This window comes from Canis lupus, chromosome 4 (genome assembly GCF_011100685.1).
Source record: "Canis lupus familiaris isolate Mischka breed German Shepherd chromosome 4, alternate assembly UU_Cfam_GSD_1.0, whole genome shotgun sequence".
NCBI lineage: Eukaryota > Metazoa > Chordata > Mammalia > Carnivora > Canidae > Canis > Canis lupus.
In genome coordinates this window covers 54,274,468-54,295,321 of record NC_049225.1, presented here as the reverse complement: position 1 = coordinate 54,295,321, position 20,854 = coordinate 54,274,468, and the positions used below count along the sequence as shown (strand labels likewise).

General features: G+C 40.5%; 1 protein-coding gene across 3 annotated transcripts in view; it reads left to right on the top strand.

Moving 5' to 3' along the window:
- SGCD (sarcoglycan delta) overlaps nt 1–20,854 on the top strand; it is a 910,945-nt gene that overhangs the window by 761,898 nt on the left and 128,193 nt on the right. For all 3 annotated transcript variants that reach the window (XM_038534931.1, XM_038534932.1, XM_038534930.1), the window contains 2 exons: nt 12,831–12,918; nt 18,481–18,600. In XM_038534931.1, the coding sequence (XP_038390859.1) occupies nt 12,831–12,918; nt 18,481–18,600 (208 nt within the window). The remainder of the gene's footprint in view (nt 1–12,830; nt 12,919–18,480; nt 18,601–20,854) is intronic.

Here is a 20,854-nt window from a genome sequence, read left to right as displayed (position 1 = left end):
CGCAGAGGTTTAGCGCCTGCCTTTGGCCCAGGGCGCGATCCTGGAGAGCCGGGATCGAATCCCACGTCGGGCTCCCGGTGCATGGAGCCTGCTTCTCCTTCTGCCTATGTCTCTGCCTCTCTCTCTCTCTCTCTCTCTCTCTCTCTCTCTCTGTGACTATCATAAATAAATAAAAATAAAAAAAACATTTAAAAAATAATAAAACAATAAACATCTTTTGTAGTCTTGGTGCCTTTCAACACCTCCTTAGCCACACTGGATAACCATCTACCCTGCCTAGGCACAAAATGCTATGCGAGACACTCTTCTTGTTCTTTACTATTGGTTACCATTGCCACATGCTACCATACTATATGCTTATGTCTTGACTTCTGTTATCTTACTACTGACAGCCACTTGAGGTGGGCACTCTTCTCCCTGCACTTTACATGAGGGACAAAGACACAGGTTAAGTTACCTATCTGCTTTATACTATCAGCATGGAGAAGCACCAAGTTCTATGCCCAGCTGACCTGCCCCAAATCAGGCTTGTCACCACCATAGACAAAGCAGAAACATTTCATATCCTGATAGCTCTTCCATTTTCTTGGGGCTGAAAAAGCTTATCAATCAACAACATCAATGATCTAACACCCTTTCAAAAAATACATCTTTGAAGATACAAATATGATGCTAAATTCCTTATATGGGCTATTGTAGTTATCTTTTTTGCTCTATACGGGATGTATTGTTATAATCCCTATGTTGCATATTATTATTCTCATTTTCCAGTTGGGAGGTTGAGGCTATGTGGTCTAGGGTTACTATCTTAAAAATGGCAAAAATGGGGTCTCCACTGGGGGGTCATGTCCCTCCAAACCCCAACATAACCATGACAGCACATGGTTCTATCACCAAAGTCTCAAGTCACCCCAAAATTAGAAATTTGGCTATGTCACTCACATTGATTTTTTTTTAAGAAGTGAAGCTCCACCAAGTTAGTCCACATTAGACTGAGTATGTATCTCAAAAAAAATCACATCGCAGTGCTCCCATAACAGAAGCCAGTCCTGTGCAACGACTGTCTTTCTCTCCATGTTAACAACTCCAGCCTCTGCTTGCACTGGTTTTTCTCTGAAAGGCTCATGTCATCTTCACTCAGACTCTCCCTGAGAGATGCTTTTCGACTCCTAGAATGCTACATGCCATTCTGTGAAAGGTCAAGATCCAACACAAAAGGCCCTCACTGCTAGAAGGGAAACGTGGGTAGATGGCTGAGGAATGTGTGGGGGCCAGCCACAAAGCCCCGACTTGTGCTCCCAGATCTGGGGGTCCTCTTGGGCCACTGCAAGTTCACCATAGGTGGAGGAACACTGTTTCAGTTGTGGCCCAAGCTGGACAAGTTTGGCCTACAGAGTTTCTGCAGCAAAGAACAGTACAGAAGAGTTCTTATCTATGTTACTTTGTACAATATAGTATAAGAAAGCCTGTCTTGCTCCAGTTGCTGTTGAGTTTCAATGCTATAATATTACAATCAACTTGCCCTCATAGGGAAAAGCCTGAGCTGCCTCCTTGCGCTACAGTTGCTCCCTGTGTCCTGCATCTCCTTCTGTGAAGATTTCCCTAACTGTGCCAACCAGCACCAAAGTCTTCCTTCCATCACAACTTATGTCAATTATAGCTCAGACTATATTTTCTAGGGCAGTAGAACACAAGTGAAGTACTCAGGTCTGGAATCCTAAGTCCTGAGTCCTCTCTATAACTTACCAACATATGCAGGCTCAGGCAACTCATGGCCTCCACACTTATGCTCAGTCTTTTCATCTATAAAATGGCAATAACATCTGTTCACTAACATTGTAGCCATTAGCCAATCCAATCCGACAGGTATTGAGAGCCCATCATGTGCCAGATTCTCTGCTAGGCACCTTTCATGGTTTTAAAGAGAAAAAGCCAGAGACATCTAAGTCATAGCATATGTATTTAAAGCATTCAAGGAGTATCTGGGTGGCTCATTTGGTTAAGCAACCAAATCTTGATTTCAGCTCAAGTTGTGATCTCAGGGTCCCAAGATGGAGCCCTGAGTCAGGCTCTGAGCTCAGTGGAGGTCCTCTCCCTCTGCTCTTTTTTCTCTCTGTCTCTATCTCTCCCTCCCTCTCTCTCTCATATAAATAAATAAAATATTTTTTAAAATAAAGCAGTCAATAAAGTAGTATTTTCCAAAATAGGTCCTGTAGTGCTGTCTATTAATATGTGGTTTAAGAAAAAAAATTCTAGGACTAAGTAAATCTCAGAATTGTTGGTACACAAAGCTAACCAAATGATGTTGATATTGGACTTCTCAGAGTTATTAATATCCTATTATGCAACATACAGCTAGAAGGAAAAAGAAAAGTAGGTTCAATTTCCTAGGCTTTTTTGCCCAAAAAATCTTTTTGGGGCAGATTTTTATTTTTAAGAATTTTTACTCACATTCTACAGAACATGGGAAATATCAGAAGGAAAGTTCAGGCAGTTACTTAAGCTAGTATTATTTTATATACCATGAGGGTGAAATCGTCACCCAAGGTAATATATAAAAGAGTGCACTGGACATTGACAAGTGCCACCTGCAGAGTCTGTCTCTGATCTCATAATACTTTTAGAATATTGCTTGAGTGTTACTGTGTCTTTCCAAATACAGCAAGTGTCATTTAAATGGTGTAGAAGAGCAAAGAGGGTGGATGGATCTATCAGCCATTTAGGCATATCACAAACTACAGAATTAAAAAAAACAAAAAAAAAAAAACAGTACATGTTGGTGCAAGAACAGGAAGACAGTGGAACAGACCTGAAGGCTCTCTGACAGATTCATGTATATTTAAGAATTGATATAAGATGAAGCTGTCACCAAATATCAGTGGAAAAAACAACATTCTCTTGGTAGACAGTATTGAGGAAAAGGGCTTTTGTATAGATTCCCACTTAAATGATGTACAAAAGTGGATTTCATGGACAATAAAGACATAGTATGAAAAGTAAAACTCAAGTGTTTTTTAGAAGGGAGTATAAAGAATGAAGTGGGGAAGGGAAGGATTTCTTTACAAAACCCCAAGAAACTATCCTTAAGGAGAAACAAAAAAAAATTTTCTTATGTCAAAATTAAATTCTCCCATTCACCAGAGGATAGCGTGGCAGAGCTAACACCACTGATAGCAGAACGGGACTCATTTCCCTCCATCCCCTGACCTTCTGTCTCCAATCAAATTGACCTTTCTATCTGTCCCTTTTATATACCAACCCCCTTCCTGACTTGGGGCTGGTATACTTGCCTGTTGCTCTGCCTAAAAAGTTCTTTCCTCGATTCACCTAATTGCTCTTCATCCCTGTGATCTCAGCCAAGATGTCTTTCCCTTAGAAAAGCCCTCTCTGATTGCATTCTCCTTTCACCTTCTACTTTGTGTTCATTGCCCTCCTTGGAGTTACAAGTATATGTCATTTATGGAACTCTGAATTTCGTATCCATCTTCCTTTACTAGGTGGTATGTAAGCTCTGGGAGAGCAGAGACCCCCTGCCCAGTACTTGACACAGTGCTCTATGCCTAGAAGATAACTTTAATATGTTAATAGAGGGATGCCTGGGTGGCTCAGTGGCTCAGCGAGCGATTTAGCTCCTGCCTTTGGCCCAGGGCGTGATCCTGGAGTCCCAGAATCAAGTTCCACATCAGGCTCCCTGCATGGAGCCTTCCTCTGTGTGTGTATGTGTGTGTCTCTCATGAATAAATAAATATAATATTAAAAAAATAAAAATAATAAAATGTTAATAGGGTGCTTTGATGAGGGGCAATTGAAAGAGGACATATTCCATACCATGTGCTGGATGGGTACTGCAAGCATAGGGAAGATTCTGACGTGCTTTAACCTTTATGTCAGCAAGAATTTAGGGTAACTGTTTGCTCCCTGGCTTTTTCCTGTCATCTGGAGACTCAACAACTCAATTCTGATTTGTATCACCTGTGGTTCCTTGTACTCCATTAAGTGGTACACTGATATTTGTTGATTATATATCTATACTGCTTCCTCCCACCACACTCAGTTTTCTACATTTGGACTATCACAATAACCATGCTTAATGACTTGCCTTTTGAAAACTCTCTTTGACAGTTGGCATCAACCTTCATTTAATTACTCCTTCTGTTGACAACTCTCACTCTCTGTTGATTCTTAATTTGATCTGAGCATTTAGTTATTCAGCAAATATTTATTGAAAACCTAGTGGGTGCCAGGAATGTGCCAGACACTAGAAAATCTGGCAGTCCCCTTCCAATATTGACATGCTAACATGACACCTCAAAGGAATCATTGAACAGAGCAACTCAACTTAGTTAAATATTGAGAGAGACCTAAATGCACCCAGATTTGGGCACAGCGCAGAGTGGCTGAACAGGAACACTACAGTGGAAAAACTGGACCAGTTCCCAGCTTATTTTGAGTAAGTGCTTCAGAGTGGAGCTTCATTATTCATGACTGGAAAACTTCAAAACAATACAAATCTACCCGAGCATCGTTATGAAAAGATATCCTTAAGTAAAATAAAAAATAACCATACTCTATTATTGTTTTTAAACACTTGTCATGCTTTTGAAAGGGTCAATTTAGAGACAACTAAAGCATCCTGTTCAGATTAATAGTGATAATAGAGACATTCGAAACTTGCTAAAGATAAACTTACAAACTAACCTTTGAAGATGATTTTAATGACAAACCTAAGCTGGTGTCATTTTTTTTCTAGTCATATCAAGAGTATTACTTAGTATCAATCACTGGAGCCAGTATATTGTGATACCTACCACAAAGAACTGGTACCTTCTAATTACAATGTTTTCTGTAGGCTGACCAAGGAAGAATGATAGTGTATAGAGAGCCCTGGAAGGAGGATTATGTGTTTATTTTAGTATTCCAAAAGACAAAATCCCATGAAAGAAGATTTAAGGGAGAATTTCTCATTAATATTATCAACACCAATGTGAAATCACATGTCTGTAATGGTTGTAAGCTTCCTGCCTACTCAGAGATGGCTGGCTTCCTGAAGACTCTCCCCAAAGTTCTGGATCTTAGAATTTAGCAGCCTAATATAGCCTTCAAAAAACTATAACTTTTTAAAAATAGTTGTATAGGGACGCCTGGGTGGCTCAGCAGCTAGGCGCCTGCCTTCAGCCCAGGGCGTGATCCTGGAGACCTGGGATCAAGTCCCACATTGGGCTCTCTGCATGGAGCCTGCTTCTCCCTCTGCCTCTCTCTCTCTCTCTTTCTCTCTCTCTCTTTCGCTCTGTGTCTCTCATGAGTAAATAAATAAAATCTTTAAAAAATTAAAAATTAAAAATTAAAATTAAAATAGTTGTATATATGCAGAAAAGTTGTAAAGATTGTGCAGAGTATTCTTATATTCCTCATAGTCTCCCTCATTACTAGTATCTATCATTAATATGGTACTTTTGTCAAAATTAATGAACCAGGATTGATACATTATTACTAACTACAGTCCATTCTTTATTCAGATTTCCTTAGTTTTAGCTAATTTCCTTTTTATGCCCAAGGATCTCATCCAGAATGCCACATCACATTTAGTTTTCATGTTTCTTGAAAAGGCTCTTTTTGGCTGTGGTGGTTTCTCAGCCTTTACTTGGTATTGATGACCTTACCAATTTTGAGGAGTACTAGTCAAGTATTTTATAAAATTACTTTCAACTGAGATTTGTCTGAAGTTTTCCTCATTATTAGGTAGGTGTTATGGGTTTTGAAGATAAAGACCACAGAGGTAAAGTTCTTTTTTTTTTTCATGTATATCAGAGGGTCAAGCTATCAACATAGTAAGTCACTTCTGATGTTGACCTGGACTATTACTTGGCTGATAGTGTTTGTCAGATTTCCCCACTGGGAAGTTACCACTCCCCGTTCCATGCTGTACTCTTTGAAAATAAGGCTTTAGGTGCAATCCATCTTTTAAGGAGTAGGGAGTTAGCTATGAAAATTGTTTGGATTTCTTGTACATGAGAGATGTGTTTATTCTCTCCCATTTATTTATTCAATCACTTATTTATATCAGTCTTGACTAATGGATATTTATGTTATGCTTTGGGTTATAATTCAATACTACCTTCTTTGTTTTGTTGAAAGTAATCCAGCTTTGGCGATTACAGACTTTTTCATTTCTCTCCTGTGTCCCTTTGATATGCTCCCATAATTATGAGCGTTTTTTTTTTTTTTTCTGTTTGGTTTTTTATTTGTTTTTTGAGAACTTCCTTTCTTTCTGACAGTGCAAGATGTTCCCAGTTCATCTTTTATATTCCCTGCCTCAGTTTTAGAATCAGCATTTTCCAAGGGGCCCTCCTTATGTAGGTTTGTTTTTGTTATAGTTGATGAAGTATTTTGGTAGCCACTATGCCAGGAACTTGATACATACTGTCTTTCTTAATCCTCATATCAATGCTATAGTGCAGTCTTCAGCTTAATTTTGTAAGCATAGAAACTAGGGCTCAAAGAAAATAAATGACTTACACAGGGCCACACAGTTAGTAAGAGTTGTGATTCACACCCAAATCTATCTGACTCTAAAGCTCACACCCTAAAGCCTGACTGCACAAGGGCCAGCCTCCCTTGTTAGCTAAATTAACACCAGATGGAATCTATGCTGTTGCAAACCACCCTAAAAAGATAGAAGCCAGTGAAGCATACTTTGGAAGACCTCTCAGGACTTGAGCCACACTGATCCCTTCCTTCTCTGAACTTCCCACTGAGAGTTGAAAGCATTCCCTGAATGTGGAAGGTGCTTATGTGCTGTGTTATGGTTTTTCTCATTTATCTAAATTTCCAGATCAGATTATTAGCTCCTCAGAGAGCAAGGAAAATCTACTACCGTGTAAGATTATCAAAAGAAGTAACTTGCAGAGGCCATATCCCTTCAAACAGACTGGGGTGATAGAGCTGCCATCAAAGGCAAATATTCACATCATTGCCTGTCATACCAGGAAAGGATAGATCGCCACTGAAAGTGATATCATATTGTTATCATGATTATTTTGCATCGATTCAGTTTCCCCCTAGTCAAGGAGCTTCTCAAAGATAGAGGTTGTATCTTGACCATTCTCCGGTGCCCAAGACAGTGTACAGGTTCCAGGCACTCACATAGTGTGTGTTAAATACTTAAGAAAGCTCTTGAGTCCCAGGTTGAGACTACAACCTAGGTTGTGTGTTCTTGATTTACACACAATTTTAACCTGTTTTCCTCTTGAGAAGGCAGTAGTAAGAGGTGGCCCTAGAGGGAGACAGACTGGCAACCATGAAAAATGGTAGGTCTCTGCTTCATTCAAAAACCCCACTGATGAGGCACCCAGGTGGCACTGTCAGTCATGCATCTGACTCTTAATTTTGGCTCAGGTCATGATCCTCAGCATCATGAGATCCAGCCATGAGTTGGGCTCATGGGCATGGAGCCTGCTCAAGATTCTCTTTTTCTCCTTCTCCCTTGCCTCTTCCCTTCTCCCTAGCTTGTGTGAGATCATCTCTCATTCTCTCTCTCATAAAAAAAGGTTCAAAAACCCCTTGAAAAAGACAACAAATAGAGAACAGAAGTGAAAGGGGTAGACACACATGGTCCCTTGGTCCCTTCTCTGGGAGAGAAAACAGTGGAGAGAGAATGATGGAAAAAGCAGATAAATGAGGGCTATATATGCCTGTAGGATTGAAAGCCACTCTACAGAGTGAGTGGAACAGGACCACTTATCCACGAGTTATTTTAAGTACAGTGCCTGGGGCCCACAGAAGTCAACAGGGACTGGGCTGGTCAAAAAATCTGCACAAAGACCTCTCACTTCTACTCTCCATCTATTCCTGGCTCCCATCCCTAGCTGACTCAGTTAGGTAATAAGTACCTCTTCCCAACCTCATAGAAGATAGGAAGATTGTTTTCTAGAAAGTTTGACCAGAGAACTACTAGGTTCTGCATATTAGGCACAGATAAGATCAGGAATGAGGCATGAAAATAGATTTAACTACAAGTCTGACCCTGAACATCAAAATGCCCAGCCCCCTTCCCCTCTAACACTCAGAACTCCTATATCAAAAGTTACACCCACCACTTTCCTGGCAGGAGTTAGAGAATTCTTTTTTGATGAGAGTAGCCCATGGGTACTGACTGCCCACTGGTACTGACATCTGGACTCTCTCCATTGAATTAACCAAAGCCCCACTACAGTACCCTATGGCAAGGTTTACTCATCTAGAAACACAGAGCTTCCAACCAGCTTTTTATTCTCATGAAAGAGAGAAGAGCATATCAATCAAACAAGGAAGGGATGGCATAAAAAGGAAGAGTCCAAGAATAAGAAAATGCTCTTGAAAATTAGAGTATGGTAGTATAAGTTTAAAAAAAATAACAGAAAAATTGGGATTTAAAGTATGACCCCCAAAATAGAAGCTAAAGAAAAAGAATTAAACAGTAGGAGGAAAAAAAGAAAATTTAGAAAATTATTTTTTTTAAAGAAGCATTTACTGGCTCTATGAGAAAGAAATGTGTAAGAAAGTGAAGGACATGTAGTTGAAGAACACTACTTGGCTCAGCTGTGAACGGTATACACATTATCATAGTAATGTAGATTCTGAATGTTGATTTTACCAAAGTTGCATGGAAGAGTCCATACCATTGCAGACATTCAGTAGATAACGTCTAAAGTTGATAAATCAGGAGAAAGTGTGGAAGAATATTTTGGGCCACAGAGAGAGAAATACTCCAGGAGGAACATGCTGGCAAGTTGAAAGCTCTTACGGTGGTAAGAGGTATGAGCTATTGCTCTTTGATTATAAGCTTTATAATATTTGACATTTAAAATTTGTTTTGATATGAGAATAAATAATACATTTTAAAAAATAAGACACACTAGTTTTAAAATGTCACCCTGATGGAGCCATTTAGTGTTCAAGTAGCCACATGCATCCAGTAGCCCCTGTAGGGCATCGTAGAACAAATAATGTTCACTTCAGTGGTCTTGAGTGATCAAGGAAAGGTTTGATTTTGTTCTGCATGTCTGCTTTAGGGAAACAAATGTGACAGGGATTCTTCTCCATCAAAATGCCATGTGCTTTAGTTATTTAGGGGAGAGAACTGATGGAGACTGTCCTCCTCTCCCAGTGTGGGAAAAATGGTGCTTGTCCCCCTTCCCCATCTCCCAGTCAGGCTAACTCTGTGTCCAGAAGAATCGAGGTCTTCTGGACTGGCCTCAGCCTGACTTGAACTGGTTCAGAGCACTGATCTTTATCAGAAGTCATGGGTCCACCAGACTCCTTTCTGGCAGGCAGAGCTGATCTGCCAGCAGTTCCCTGCAAGCCCCTTATCTTTGGATGGTTGCACTGAGGTCGGTTAGTGAAAGTCACCAGCCTCAGAGCAAAATCTTCTGTGGCAGAAATTAACCTCTCCAGGGGCAGAGGCTACAGTGGTGAAGGAGGAACACAGACTGGAGAGCATTTCCCTCCCTTGTTCTGCAGAGACCCCAGGGATGCTTCACTTGACTGGTATTTTCCTGGTTTAGTGTCAGTAAGCAGAGATGGCCAAATAAAAGTCACACTGTCCAGCTGCCATGAGAGGCATTTCAGAGTTTGTTAGTGGTTCATGCATTTTACCTGGTGATTTTTTTGTTATCAAGATGTATGGGAGGATTACAGCAACACTTTCTAGGCTAGAATGAGGCTTTTTGTTTAAACCCTGACATAGCAAAGGCTGTGTTTCCCAGGATTTGAGCATATCAACACAGTTAATGGTAAATTATAATATTTTGACGTGACAATAAAAAGGGATGGGTGGCTTTCTTATATTTCTTGCTATAAATCTTGAACAAAGCTGTTAGGAGATTTTTTCTGCAGTGGGATTTTTTTGAATAATACTAAGGATAAGCAAGTAGCATTTGAAGAAACTGGGATTTGAAAAATAATGGTGAGCCAGTCACATATAGGGAGTTCCTTTGAAATATGGAGATGGAAGCTACTGGAAACAGAAGAAGTCGCTGACTCACTGCCCAGATGGGTTGTGAAGATTGGTAATACAAAGAGAGGTCTTCCTCATTTCCCTCTGTCTTTCCCTCACTCCTCCTTCCTCCTTCCCCTCCTCCTCCTGCCTGTCATTACTCCCCCATCCCACCCCCACCCCTGTTTACCATAACTACTGGAAGACTTACTGTGTGCCTGGCACTGGACCACATGTGCTTTAATAATTACATATAAAATTTAATAATTTCAATAATATGTGAATTTTAATAATTCAATAATATTTGCACTATTATACATATCAAGAAACTGAGGCTTAGAACCATTAATTTGCGTAATGTCACCCAACTAGCAGGTGGTAGAGCAGGGATGGTAAACTAGGTGGGCTGACCCCAGGGCTTCTGTTGTACATACGGCTCGTAGTGAGTGCACGGTTCTGTCAGCTGTGAGCTTGCTGCTCATATCCGTGTTGATGGTGAAGAGCGCACAGATAAACCACAGAGCAGTTAAGTGATTCACTCAAGATCACACACTGGTCAGTGGCAGGAGAACATATCCCATTCTCTCACTCCATGTAGCTCTTCTCTCTGCAGCGGCAGCTTGCTGAATATAAGAAGAATTAGTACATTAGCTTCTAGAAACATATAACCTCCTGTCCGGCTTCCAGGTTCTGAATCCTCACATTACTTGAATTGATTTTAGGCTTTAAGTAGAACTGTTGAGCGCTGCCAAAAGCTATGCCAAAGAAACTGTTTTAGTTTAGGCTAATATTTGTTATGCAATGGACAGAAGACAGAAGCCTATGACAATATTGAATTTCTTCTTCTCTTGCCTAATTAAAAAACAAAAGAAAGCAAAAAGTTTACCATCAGGAAGAATTTTAACTCTGAGCCATTGTGGGGGATTCCAGAGAATCAGCAGTTACCCCGATGAGACAGAAGTCACTGTCTCTCTAGCTGACGCTAGGACAGCAGCTCTGGCCCAAGGTGAACTGACTCTCCAGGGCGTGGGCAGGTCACAGGTATAAGGTATAAGTTCTCCATTTTAGAAGTTCACCTTGAGCCAGAGCTGCTGTTGTAGTGTCAGGGAGAGAGACAGTGACTGTTTCATCAGGGCAACCCCTGATTCACTGGAGTCCCCCACAGTGGCTTGGGAGAGGGAGACCATGATTCTAGACCTTCAGTCTACAGGAAAAATGCCTTCGTGGTGGCTGCCTGTCACTGCTGGCCAGCTGCCCTCCCACATGCAGATGCTAGGCTGAGCTCACGAATCCCCTCCTACGCCCTGCCAGCTTTAGAAGGAAAGAGACATTAGATACTCATCCCACAACCTTCCTACCTCCATGACCTCCCTTTTTCCTTTCATCTTGGTGAAACCTATTTATGTTCTTTTTAAGGCTCAGCTTAAGCATTAACAAACATCTCCTTTGCTTCCCACTCCTCAGCCTCAAACAACAAATAATCTTATGCTTCAGGAAGGTCCCCCACACACTTTGTTTGGGGCTCCTTAATCCACCCCCCCACCCTCGCACCATCGTTCTCTGCTGGTGTTGTGTGTCCATTTTATCCCTCCTATTAGATCCTAAGACTTTAAAAGTAAAGAGGAGTCTTGCTTATCTTCACTTTCTGCACCGCTCTTAGGATGATGGCTTTTCTGGGTTTGCGCCTTGATGCATTGTGGTATTAAAGAATTTTGGGGGCAGATAAATGCCATGTGGTATTTAGGTTTAGAAAGATGATAATGACTACCCCCACATTCCTTTTTTCTAATAACAACTATCTGGATACTGACATATTCTGGCAGCAATTCATCCTTTACTTTGTGGCTTTAGTTTACTCCAGGAAAGGGAGAACATCGAAAGCCAAGGGTTGATAAACTATGGCCTATGGGCTAAATCCAGCATCTGTACCTATTCTCTTTTGGCCAATGGCATAAGAATGGTTTTTACTTTCTTAAATGATTAGGGGACAAAAGGAAGAACGTTTTATGATTCAGTAAAATTATGTTAAATTTAAAATTGTTGAAATTCAATTATCACTGTCCATGAATACAGTTTTACTGGAATACAGCCATCCCCATTTGTCTATATGCTGTCTATGGCTGTTTTGCACCAAAACAGCAATGAGCAATTGAGTAGTTACCCACAGAGACTGTACATCCCACAAAAGCTAAAATATTTACTATTAGACCCTTGGCAGAAAAAGTGTGCCTGCCCCTATTCTGAGTCATTCTCAGAAATATCTAGCCCAGGGTGAAAATGGACTGGGGTGCTCTTTTTGACAAAGGAAGAATTGAATGAAAGCACAGAGAATTGGTTGAAAGCACAGAGAGTTGCCCTGGATTCTCACAGCAAGTGGATAGGCCAGAGGAGCTGACCTCAGGTATTTTATACATGCTTTCTGTTCTTCATTAAGGACTCTCTATGGTTCTTTGAGAGAAATTATGAACTAGAAAGGGTGAAATTAGGAGATTATCAATCATTCCTGATCGTTCTGTATACCAAAGGTAACAAACATCTGAGTAAGATCTAAAAGACTCTTTGTCACTGGGTTGTCTCTGTTTCAACTATGTGTGTATGTTAAGGAAATCTATTTTGAATGTATGTTGGTCTCTGTGGATCTCTTTGGCGGAGATCCATTTTGGATGAATGCCAATTAATTATCACGTATATGGGGAAGATTAAACATTTGGAGTTTTCAGATAAAGACATATCAGTTAGAACTTGGCGAAGACCAGTTCAGTGCCTTGGAGAGTTGTGGTTATAGGGTTTGTTGTTGTTGTTGTTGTTGCTTAGAAATCTGCCATTTTCATGTCTTTCTCTTATTTTGTCATTACAGGGTAATGCCCTGTACTTCAAATCAGCCAGAAATGTTACAGTGAACATTCTCAATGACCAGACTAAAGTGCTAACTCAGCTCATAACAGGTAAGAAAACAAAGGACTTGTCAGTACCTGGTCTACACTAAGCACTCAGATAACATAGAACTAAAGAGTGAATGAAATACCATGTGAACTAAACAAAGAAATATGCACTAACATGCTTTATAGTATGGGGAAGGAGAAGGTAGCATGTGTTCTATGATTCTACTAAAGGGTAGAGTCTCATCATATATACACATTTAACTTAGGCAAATCCAACAATACTCATTTAGAGGGGCAATAAACTATTTTTCATGTAACATGGCCCCTAAACATAAGCCAGCTGCTTCATCTGGTGCTCAACAACAGAAAAGCTCTCTGCTCCAATGCTGGAGGAAAAGCTTGGCTGTGTTGGATTAATTGAGAGAAAGCACAATATACACAAAACCCTGCACACAGACTTTATGGGGTGTAAAGGGGATTTTTAAAGGCAATTTAAATCCATGCCATGTTTGTGATATGTGCTGACTTTGAACCTGACTCAACTGCAAAATGCAGATAGATCTCCACTGATGATGTTTGTGTGGTTTCTTTTAGTAGAGCAGATCTGTTCCTAACAGTCATGGAAAGCACTCACTGGATTTTAAGCTGCATCTTCCTAAAATTTAAACAAGGGTTGGTTATTCACATAATGATTATAATGATCAGCATGGGCTTTATGTTCATGGTAATGTGTTGTGTGGTATGACCAATGCCCCAGTGCAGTGAACAGAGCCATTATGTACCCCGACAATGGAAGGGAAAAAGAGGTATGTGTCTGAATGGCATTGTTACACTTTCAAAGAGAGAATGCCATTTGTTTGGCTTCGGGGCTAAGAGAGAAGTATACAGATGGACATCGTGAGAAGCCAGTTGCCCAAATACCCTGAAACATTACTGTGCCTAAAACATCTGGAGCCCCTGCTAATAAACACGCTACAAGGAAACAGGTGCCCTGTGCCCAGAGCCTTGCTGGGGAAAGCGTCTCTGTCCCCTGCCGGAACACTGCATCTGATGGCTGGAGACTCATGGCCAGTGGGTAACTTGGACCATCGACCTGGGTTGGATGGAACTGCCGCACGGCGAAGCCCATAATCCATAAACATGTTGTTCCGGTGTGTGACTGGATTGTCGGCCTTGCTTACAGAACATCTGGCCTGCAGTCACAATGCTAAATAATTAAATAAACAGCTTCAGTAAGCAGTGATTTAAGCAGCATGTGTGAAAATTGCCTCCAGGAGGGAAATAAATCCAACCTCTCGTTCCCTGATTCTTCTGTTCAGAAAGGAACTTATTTAGCCTGTTGATCATTTGCCATTTATTTGCCATGGGAGATTTGGTTTACTTGAGAGATTTAGTTTTGATAAAGCTGGAAGTCCCCAAGTGACTACTCTTAAGTTGGCGTCTCTCCCCTTCTCCCCTCCAACCCAACCTCCTCCTCTCCCTTCTCTCCCTAAATTCCTTACCCCTTCCTCTCATCTCCCCTACCCTACTTCCATCCTTCCTTCCTCTCCCCACACCCTCTCCCTTCTCTCTCTCTCTCTTTCTCTCTCCTTTTTCTCTTCCATTCTCTCCTCTTTTCTTCCTTCCTTGTCTTCTGTCTTCCTGTCTCCTCTGTCCAAGTTAGGCCCTCCTGGCAGCTGATACACTTAGCCTGAGCTCTCACAGTGAGGCCCAAGATAGCTCATATTAAAATGAGATGGACCAAAAGCTACTCTAACACCAGCTGGGAGGAGCCTTTCAAGATTCTCTAGAGAGGATAATAGATGGTTCAAAATATAATTCTAAGTACATATACGCATGCATGCTCACCCAGTAAAGTTTTCCTTTAGGCTCTCCTTTTGCATGTATGCACGTGATGGAAAGCACAGATCAGTTCCAGGAGACAGGATCTGCTAAAGTTTGTTATGGTTGGTGGGGTACCTATTTGAGAGCAAATGACCACTCTCCATCCAAGTAGCCAGGTTTAGGAAGGCAATCCTGAGGATCAGGATTTCTGACCTCAAGAATGTCTCAAAATCCCAGAAGAAATTCCAATGTTAGTAATTCAGGGAAATTTTCCTCATGGAACAATGCTTTCAATGATAGCCAAATTGTCAGATTAGGCCACAAAAGCTCATCTGGCCCACCTTGCTGCTGATTTAGTGTCCTCTCTGTAGTGAACCATATGGGAAGCCCTCTGGCCTGCAAAGAGGGGGGTTGTAAGCAAACCTTCCATAGCATCTAACCAGAGTGAGGAAGGGTCTCAGGCTCAAGGGAGCTGGGAAGAAGAATTAGGCAGGATGAGCCCTGCTTCATGGCATGGGCTGGGTGTGGGGGCTGCTGGTGTTTCCTGATGGATTCCAGTTCTCCCTGTGTAGGAGATGCATTAAGGAAGTACTCAAAATATACCACCATGCACTGAGGGAGATTAACTGGAGAGTAGTTACAGATTACAAATAATGATTTTTTTCCATCCCAGAGAGGAACGGTGGGTTCACTGAGGGAACTCCTAAGTAGTCTCCAGCCCCATTTGCATTTCCCTCCAGAATCTTTTTTTTTTTTTTTTTTTTTTTTTAAGATTTCAGCCATGTCTAGGCCATTTGGCAGCCCCAGGTAAAATCAACAAAAGGACAAGCCATCTGCACCATTGAGCCAGTAGTTGTTCTGTGAGATTTTGGCTAAAATCCCCAACTACAGAGCTTTATATGTGCAAATGGCTCTGGCTATTTGTAGATATATTCCTTTTTGTGTTCTAAGAAACCCTGAAAAGCAAGATAACTTAATTGTGTCTTGAACTCTATGATTGCTTCAGTGTCTTTAGGACATTCTCTTGCATGTCTCACAAACCAGTAGTAAATTTAGAGCAGACTTGCTTTATTACGTAGGCAGATGTCCTTGATTCCTCAAGGGCCTTATCTCATGATACTACCCATCTCCCTGGGGCAAGGCCCAAGCAAGAATTTTTGTACCTCAGTCACCCCCATTATGCCATTAACTAGATCCAGAGTGGCAAACTATACTTAAACCCATACCTGTCCTGAGGTTATTCATTCATTTATTAACACTCCTTTACCTCCTGATCTCCACTCTCCCCCTTAGAAAAGGGGTAACAATCCCGAAGTATTAACAGATTTAATTTAAAATTTTGGTATGACCAAGAAGACAATCACATCTCACCCCTCCCAGAATCATTTAATCCAAAGCCCTCACTTCCCATCTCCTTTCTTTGAGAATTGCTCTCTGGTCCTTATCTCCAGCTTTCCATTATGCCACCTCCAACCCCCCGAAAGCTCCCCTCCTAGCTGCTCCTTTTGTGTTGACTCTAACCCTCTTCTCTCTCTAGACAAACACACATCCCTCTTCTATGGAACAATTCTTTAGTTCCAGACCCAGATCTGCCATTAACTGACCTTGTGACCTTGAGAGAGCCCTTAGCTCTGCTCCCACTTGTTCTTCTCACCTACAGCATGAAGGCAGTCATGGCTAAGTCCCATGCCATTTGGAAAGTCTCTGCTATGTCTGTTACAATTTCCCACTCATTTCAGGAGCCTTTCCAATGCCCTTCGTTTTGTCAGAAGACTAGTGTGGGTGTATTAGCAGGAGATCAGGTGTATTAGCTGCCAAATTGGCATGATTAAGTGAATGAGGCGAGTGCATTGAGAGGTGATTGTCATTAATTATTTTCAATGTGTTAGGACCATTGCATTAGAAAAATGGTGATGGGTTATGATGACAGTGATGATAATCATGAGAGCAGTCCCCAACATTTCACACCACTTTTCCACCTACAAAGTTCTTTTTATAAACATCATATAATTTGATCCTTTTAACCTTTCTATAAGGTAATAGGATAGATGGTGATAGTACAATTTTACAGATGCAGAAAATGAGGTTCAGAAAGATCAAAGGATTTTCCCAAAGTCACATTACCAAAAAATGAGGAAGTTGGCACATAGTTCTTATCTTCTGATTCTTAGTCTGGTAGACTTGCTAATGAGGAAAGTAGCCCTAGATGTCCAGGCCTGATACCAAAAGCCTAGCCTCTGTGTTGCCCTGTTTGAACATAAATAATTTTGTAGAACATCACCACCAGACAAGGCTACTTGGTCATCATGAAGGATCAAGACAAATCAAAAAACAAAGACAAGTCTAATCATGTCTGAAAATAAACAAAAATGGAAACATTTATCCAAACCATCAAAATGACTGAACTTTCCTCAGTCCTGGTTAATATCAGTGACTGCTGTTTCTTTATCCCTTACAGTTTTAGCATTGCTCTGGTCTTCTCTGCCTCCAGATAAAATTTATTAACTCACCAATTGTAAAATTACGCCTACTTTCTAACGGCACCTAATGCAGAGCAAAGCCTTGCTTCCTTAAACCTAGCCCCAAAATAACATAATACCAAATACTGTAATAAGTTCTTTCTTACTGATATGCCCTGTGTGGTTGCCAATCACAGCAATGAATAATAAGCCCAATTTGTTCACCTGTATGTGTGTTCCCGTTGGTCTTTGCCTGGAAGGCATTGAGGGCCCTTTCATTACTGCTTTTTATGGTTTAGTGACACTGTTTTGAAAAATAACTAGAAACAAAAATGCTCTATCAGACTCCCCTGAGCAGTTTTGGAAAAATATAAAAATATAAGATTTCTAGACTCTAACCTTAATTTTTTTTCTTTCTGAACTTCCAGACCAAAAGATAAATTCCTTTTGATCTGAATGAGGTTTAGGGAGGATGATTACACCCCCAGGTTATTCTGATGCATTTCTGCCAAGCAGCTTTTGAGAGCCACCTGAACTTGAGGTATTCAGGTAGCTCTAGCTCAGATAAACTGAAATGTCTCCTGTTGTTTGTTTGTTTGTTTTAAATTCTAACACATTAACTTGTTTTATTTTTTTCCATCGTACTTAAAACTCTGCAGTTTTCTGATTCATTAATAAATGTTTAAACTTGTATCTGTCCCCATCAGAAGATGCCACCACTATAGCCCCCCTTCAAGAACAGCATCTGTTGTCTTATGATAAACATTCTAAAATGCATTGCATGAAATTCTAGCATAAAAGATTCAACAACTTTCTAACAATTAGTTGCAATATATTATAGCCTTTTCTGCCAGGAAATGATCTATATACTGAGGAAGTAGACTTGTCGGGTGTCACATGCAGCTACTGGGTTAAGGGTACAGAGTGAGACAGACTTCAACCGAATTTAAAAACACCCTTTCCAACAGTTAGAGCTGGCCAGAGTTAGCCTGGTTACTTCAAGAGGTGGTGAGCTTTCTGTGCCTTGATACATTCAAGCCAAAATCTACAAGAATTTGACAGTAATTTAGTGGTTAGTGAAGGGAAACCTCATTCAAGGATTAGTCTGAAGAAAGGACATGATGGTCTTTAAAATCATAGCCTGAGAGCATATGATTAAAAGTAATTGACAGGGCATGGTCAGAGTCACAAGACTGATTTTTCACGGTTGGCTTCTGAAAACCAATCCACGTACATTAAAGTCCAATACAATCTTGTCAGATGTATATGTTCTATGAAAAGCTCTTTGTAATTGAATGCAATGAGACTAATGTGCGTGTGTGTCTCTATCTCTTCCTTCTAGGTCCAAAAGCTGTAGAAGCATATGGCAAAAAGTTTGAAGTAAAGACAGTTTCTGGAAAATTGCTTTTCTCTGCAGATAACAATGAGGTGGTGGTGGGAGCTGAGAGATTAAGAGTTTTAGGTAAGGAAACTTTAATCATTTAATTGATTTGATGCCAATGTATACATTTTAGAGGAAAAGTGAAATGGTGCTTAGAAGAGATTTAGGTCAATTACCGAGATTCTCTTAAATTAAGGTAGATGAACTCCTCCTACCCCCTACCTCAGAACCTGGTCCAACCATGAAAATATCTCAAATCATGAGTTTTTGTAGCATAACTGCCAACACCTAGCTTTGGATGGGGATGCATGTTCATGCCAACAAGCATAATGGAGCATATCCTATCCTCACAGACTGGCAGTCTTGGTAGAAGCAGTCAAGACATATACATGATTCAGAGATTTCTAAACCTGGTTGTAAATTAAGAATCACCTAGGAAACTTCTGAAAGTCTAGATTCACAGATCCAACCATGTCTCACTGAATCAGAAGCTCTGGTGAAAGGACCCAAGAATATATTCGTGAAAACATTTGCAGGAATATCTATGGTGCCACCAATGGACTCCTGAGATTTGAGCATTCAACAAAGTAGTGTTCTGTGGCTGCCTACTGATATGGTCTAGTATGGTGATTTAGGAATCCTGGTGCTGGAGCTAATCTGTCATTTATCCCTGCTCTCTGTCACCAATTAGTTCTGTGGCTTTGGGCAAGGTACTGATATCACTGAGCTGGTTTTCTTTTCTCAGTTGAGCCAAGAACATCTACCATCTCAAGTGGTCCCTCGGGTTAAATGAGCTCATGTTACATCAACCAGGTATTTTGAATTTGGCATGTTTCACTTTAGAGCACTATACTTTGCTACCTCCTCAAATTTGTCCCATATTCAGATAAGTAAACTAGGGCTTGAAAAGATAAAGAAACTTGTCTAAGATCAAGCACCAGTGGTAGGATGGTTCAAATCCTTACCCTTGGGCCCCAGCCTCAATACACCTAAATGCACATAAATATGTTCTAAGATCTTGGCCAACCTTTACAATTAATGTTTTTCTCTATTATTTGTAGAAATGGCACTTTCCATATTTGTTCTAGGTTTTGGGGGGCTGTGGGGGAAACAAACACGAAAACTTCAGGCTCTCCTTTTGTTCAAGAGTATTTTTCTATACCCGCTGTAGAATAATTACCCAGGGGGGAAAATGATGATATCTTATGCTAAGATCATTTTGTACAAACGTGGTTTGGCACTTCCCATTAGTTCTTTGGCACTTTGTGAGTCACCTTGCTTCTTTAAAATCTGAATCTTTGGAAAGATTCAGGATAATTTTAGATGTCCAAATACTTCAGCTTAATCTTTGTGGATGGTATCACTTAAGAACACCCCCCCCCAACCTTCCCCACCCTACTGTTCAGTAGACTAAGGACTGGAAGACTATTGTAGTTTTGGGTCACTTGAAAAGAGGTAGATATTTTTGTTATTGTTGTTGTTGTCATTGTGTATGCTTGTGCTATTTTACTTAGAGAACGATTTAAGATAAAATTTGTCTCTTTCCATCATTAGGAACATTTGCTTTTTTATGTTAAAATGTAGAAAGGACGCATCATAATAAATACCACTGCTGCTATCAATACTAAAAAGATTAGGAAATGACCACCCCACATATCTCGCATCAACCTACTCAGTGAAATGAGCCTGGTGTGTTGCAGAAATGAGCTTCCTGTCAGCTGGGATTCAGCCATATGGTGTGGAACGAGAAGTTTAGGCAATTTCATTTTCAGCTTAATGAGAAGTTTGTCTTTTTGAGTCATCAGACTGAGCAAGCTCTTGGGATGTTTGAATCTGGATGCATATTTCTTGGTGGATTCTAACATAGCTAGATTTGAATCCTTGCTCAAATAGTTAGGATCTGAGTGACCCTACTCAAGTCTATTTTTCTCTCTAAGCTTTAGTTTCCAAGTATATGAAACAAAGAGAATGGAACAAAATGAAGAATGGGAGAATGAATAAACATAATAAGAAACATAATGTAAATAAATTAGTTATTTCTGTCGATAGTTGAGTAAGAATATCAGTAGAAAATATTAAGGAGTAAGCCTAAGAGAATAATACCTCCGGAATATAGCAACTTAATTCAATTGTTTACATTCTTCTCTGCATAACTACATCCACCTATTCAGTTTTCAGGTCATTGACTTCCTTGTGCACATTCAAAGGACCCTGAATAGTATGACCAAGGGTCTAGAAGCCCTACTTCATTAAGAATAGTTCAACTATCTGGAAGTTTTTATCCCGGAAGATATATGGGGGGGATCAAGGTAGATAGACCATAGTTGCTGATCTA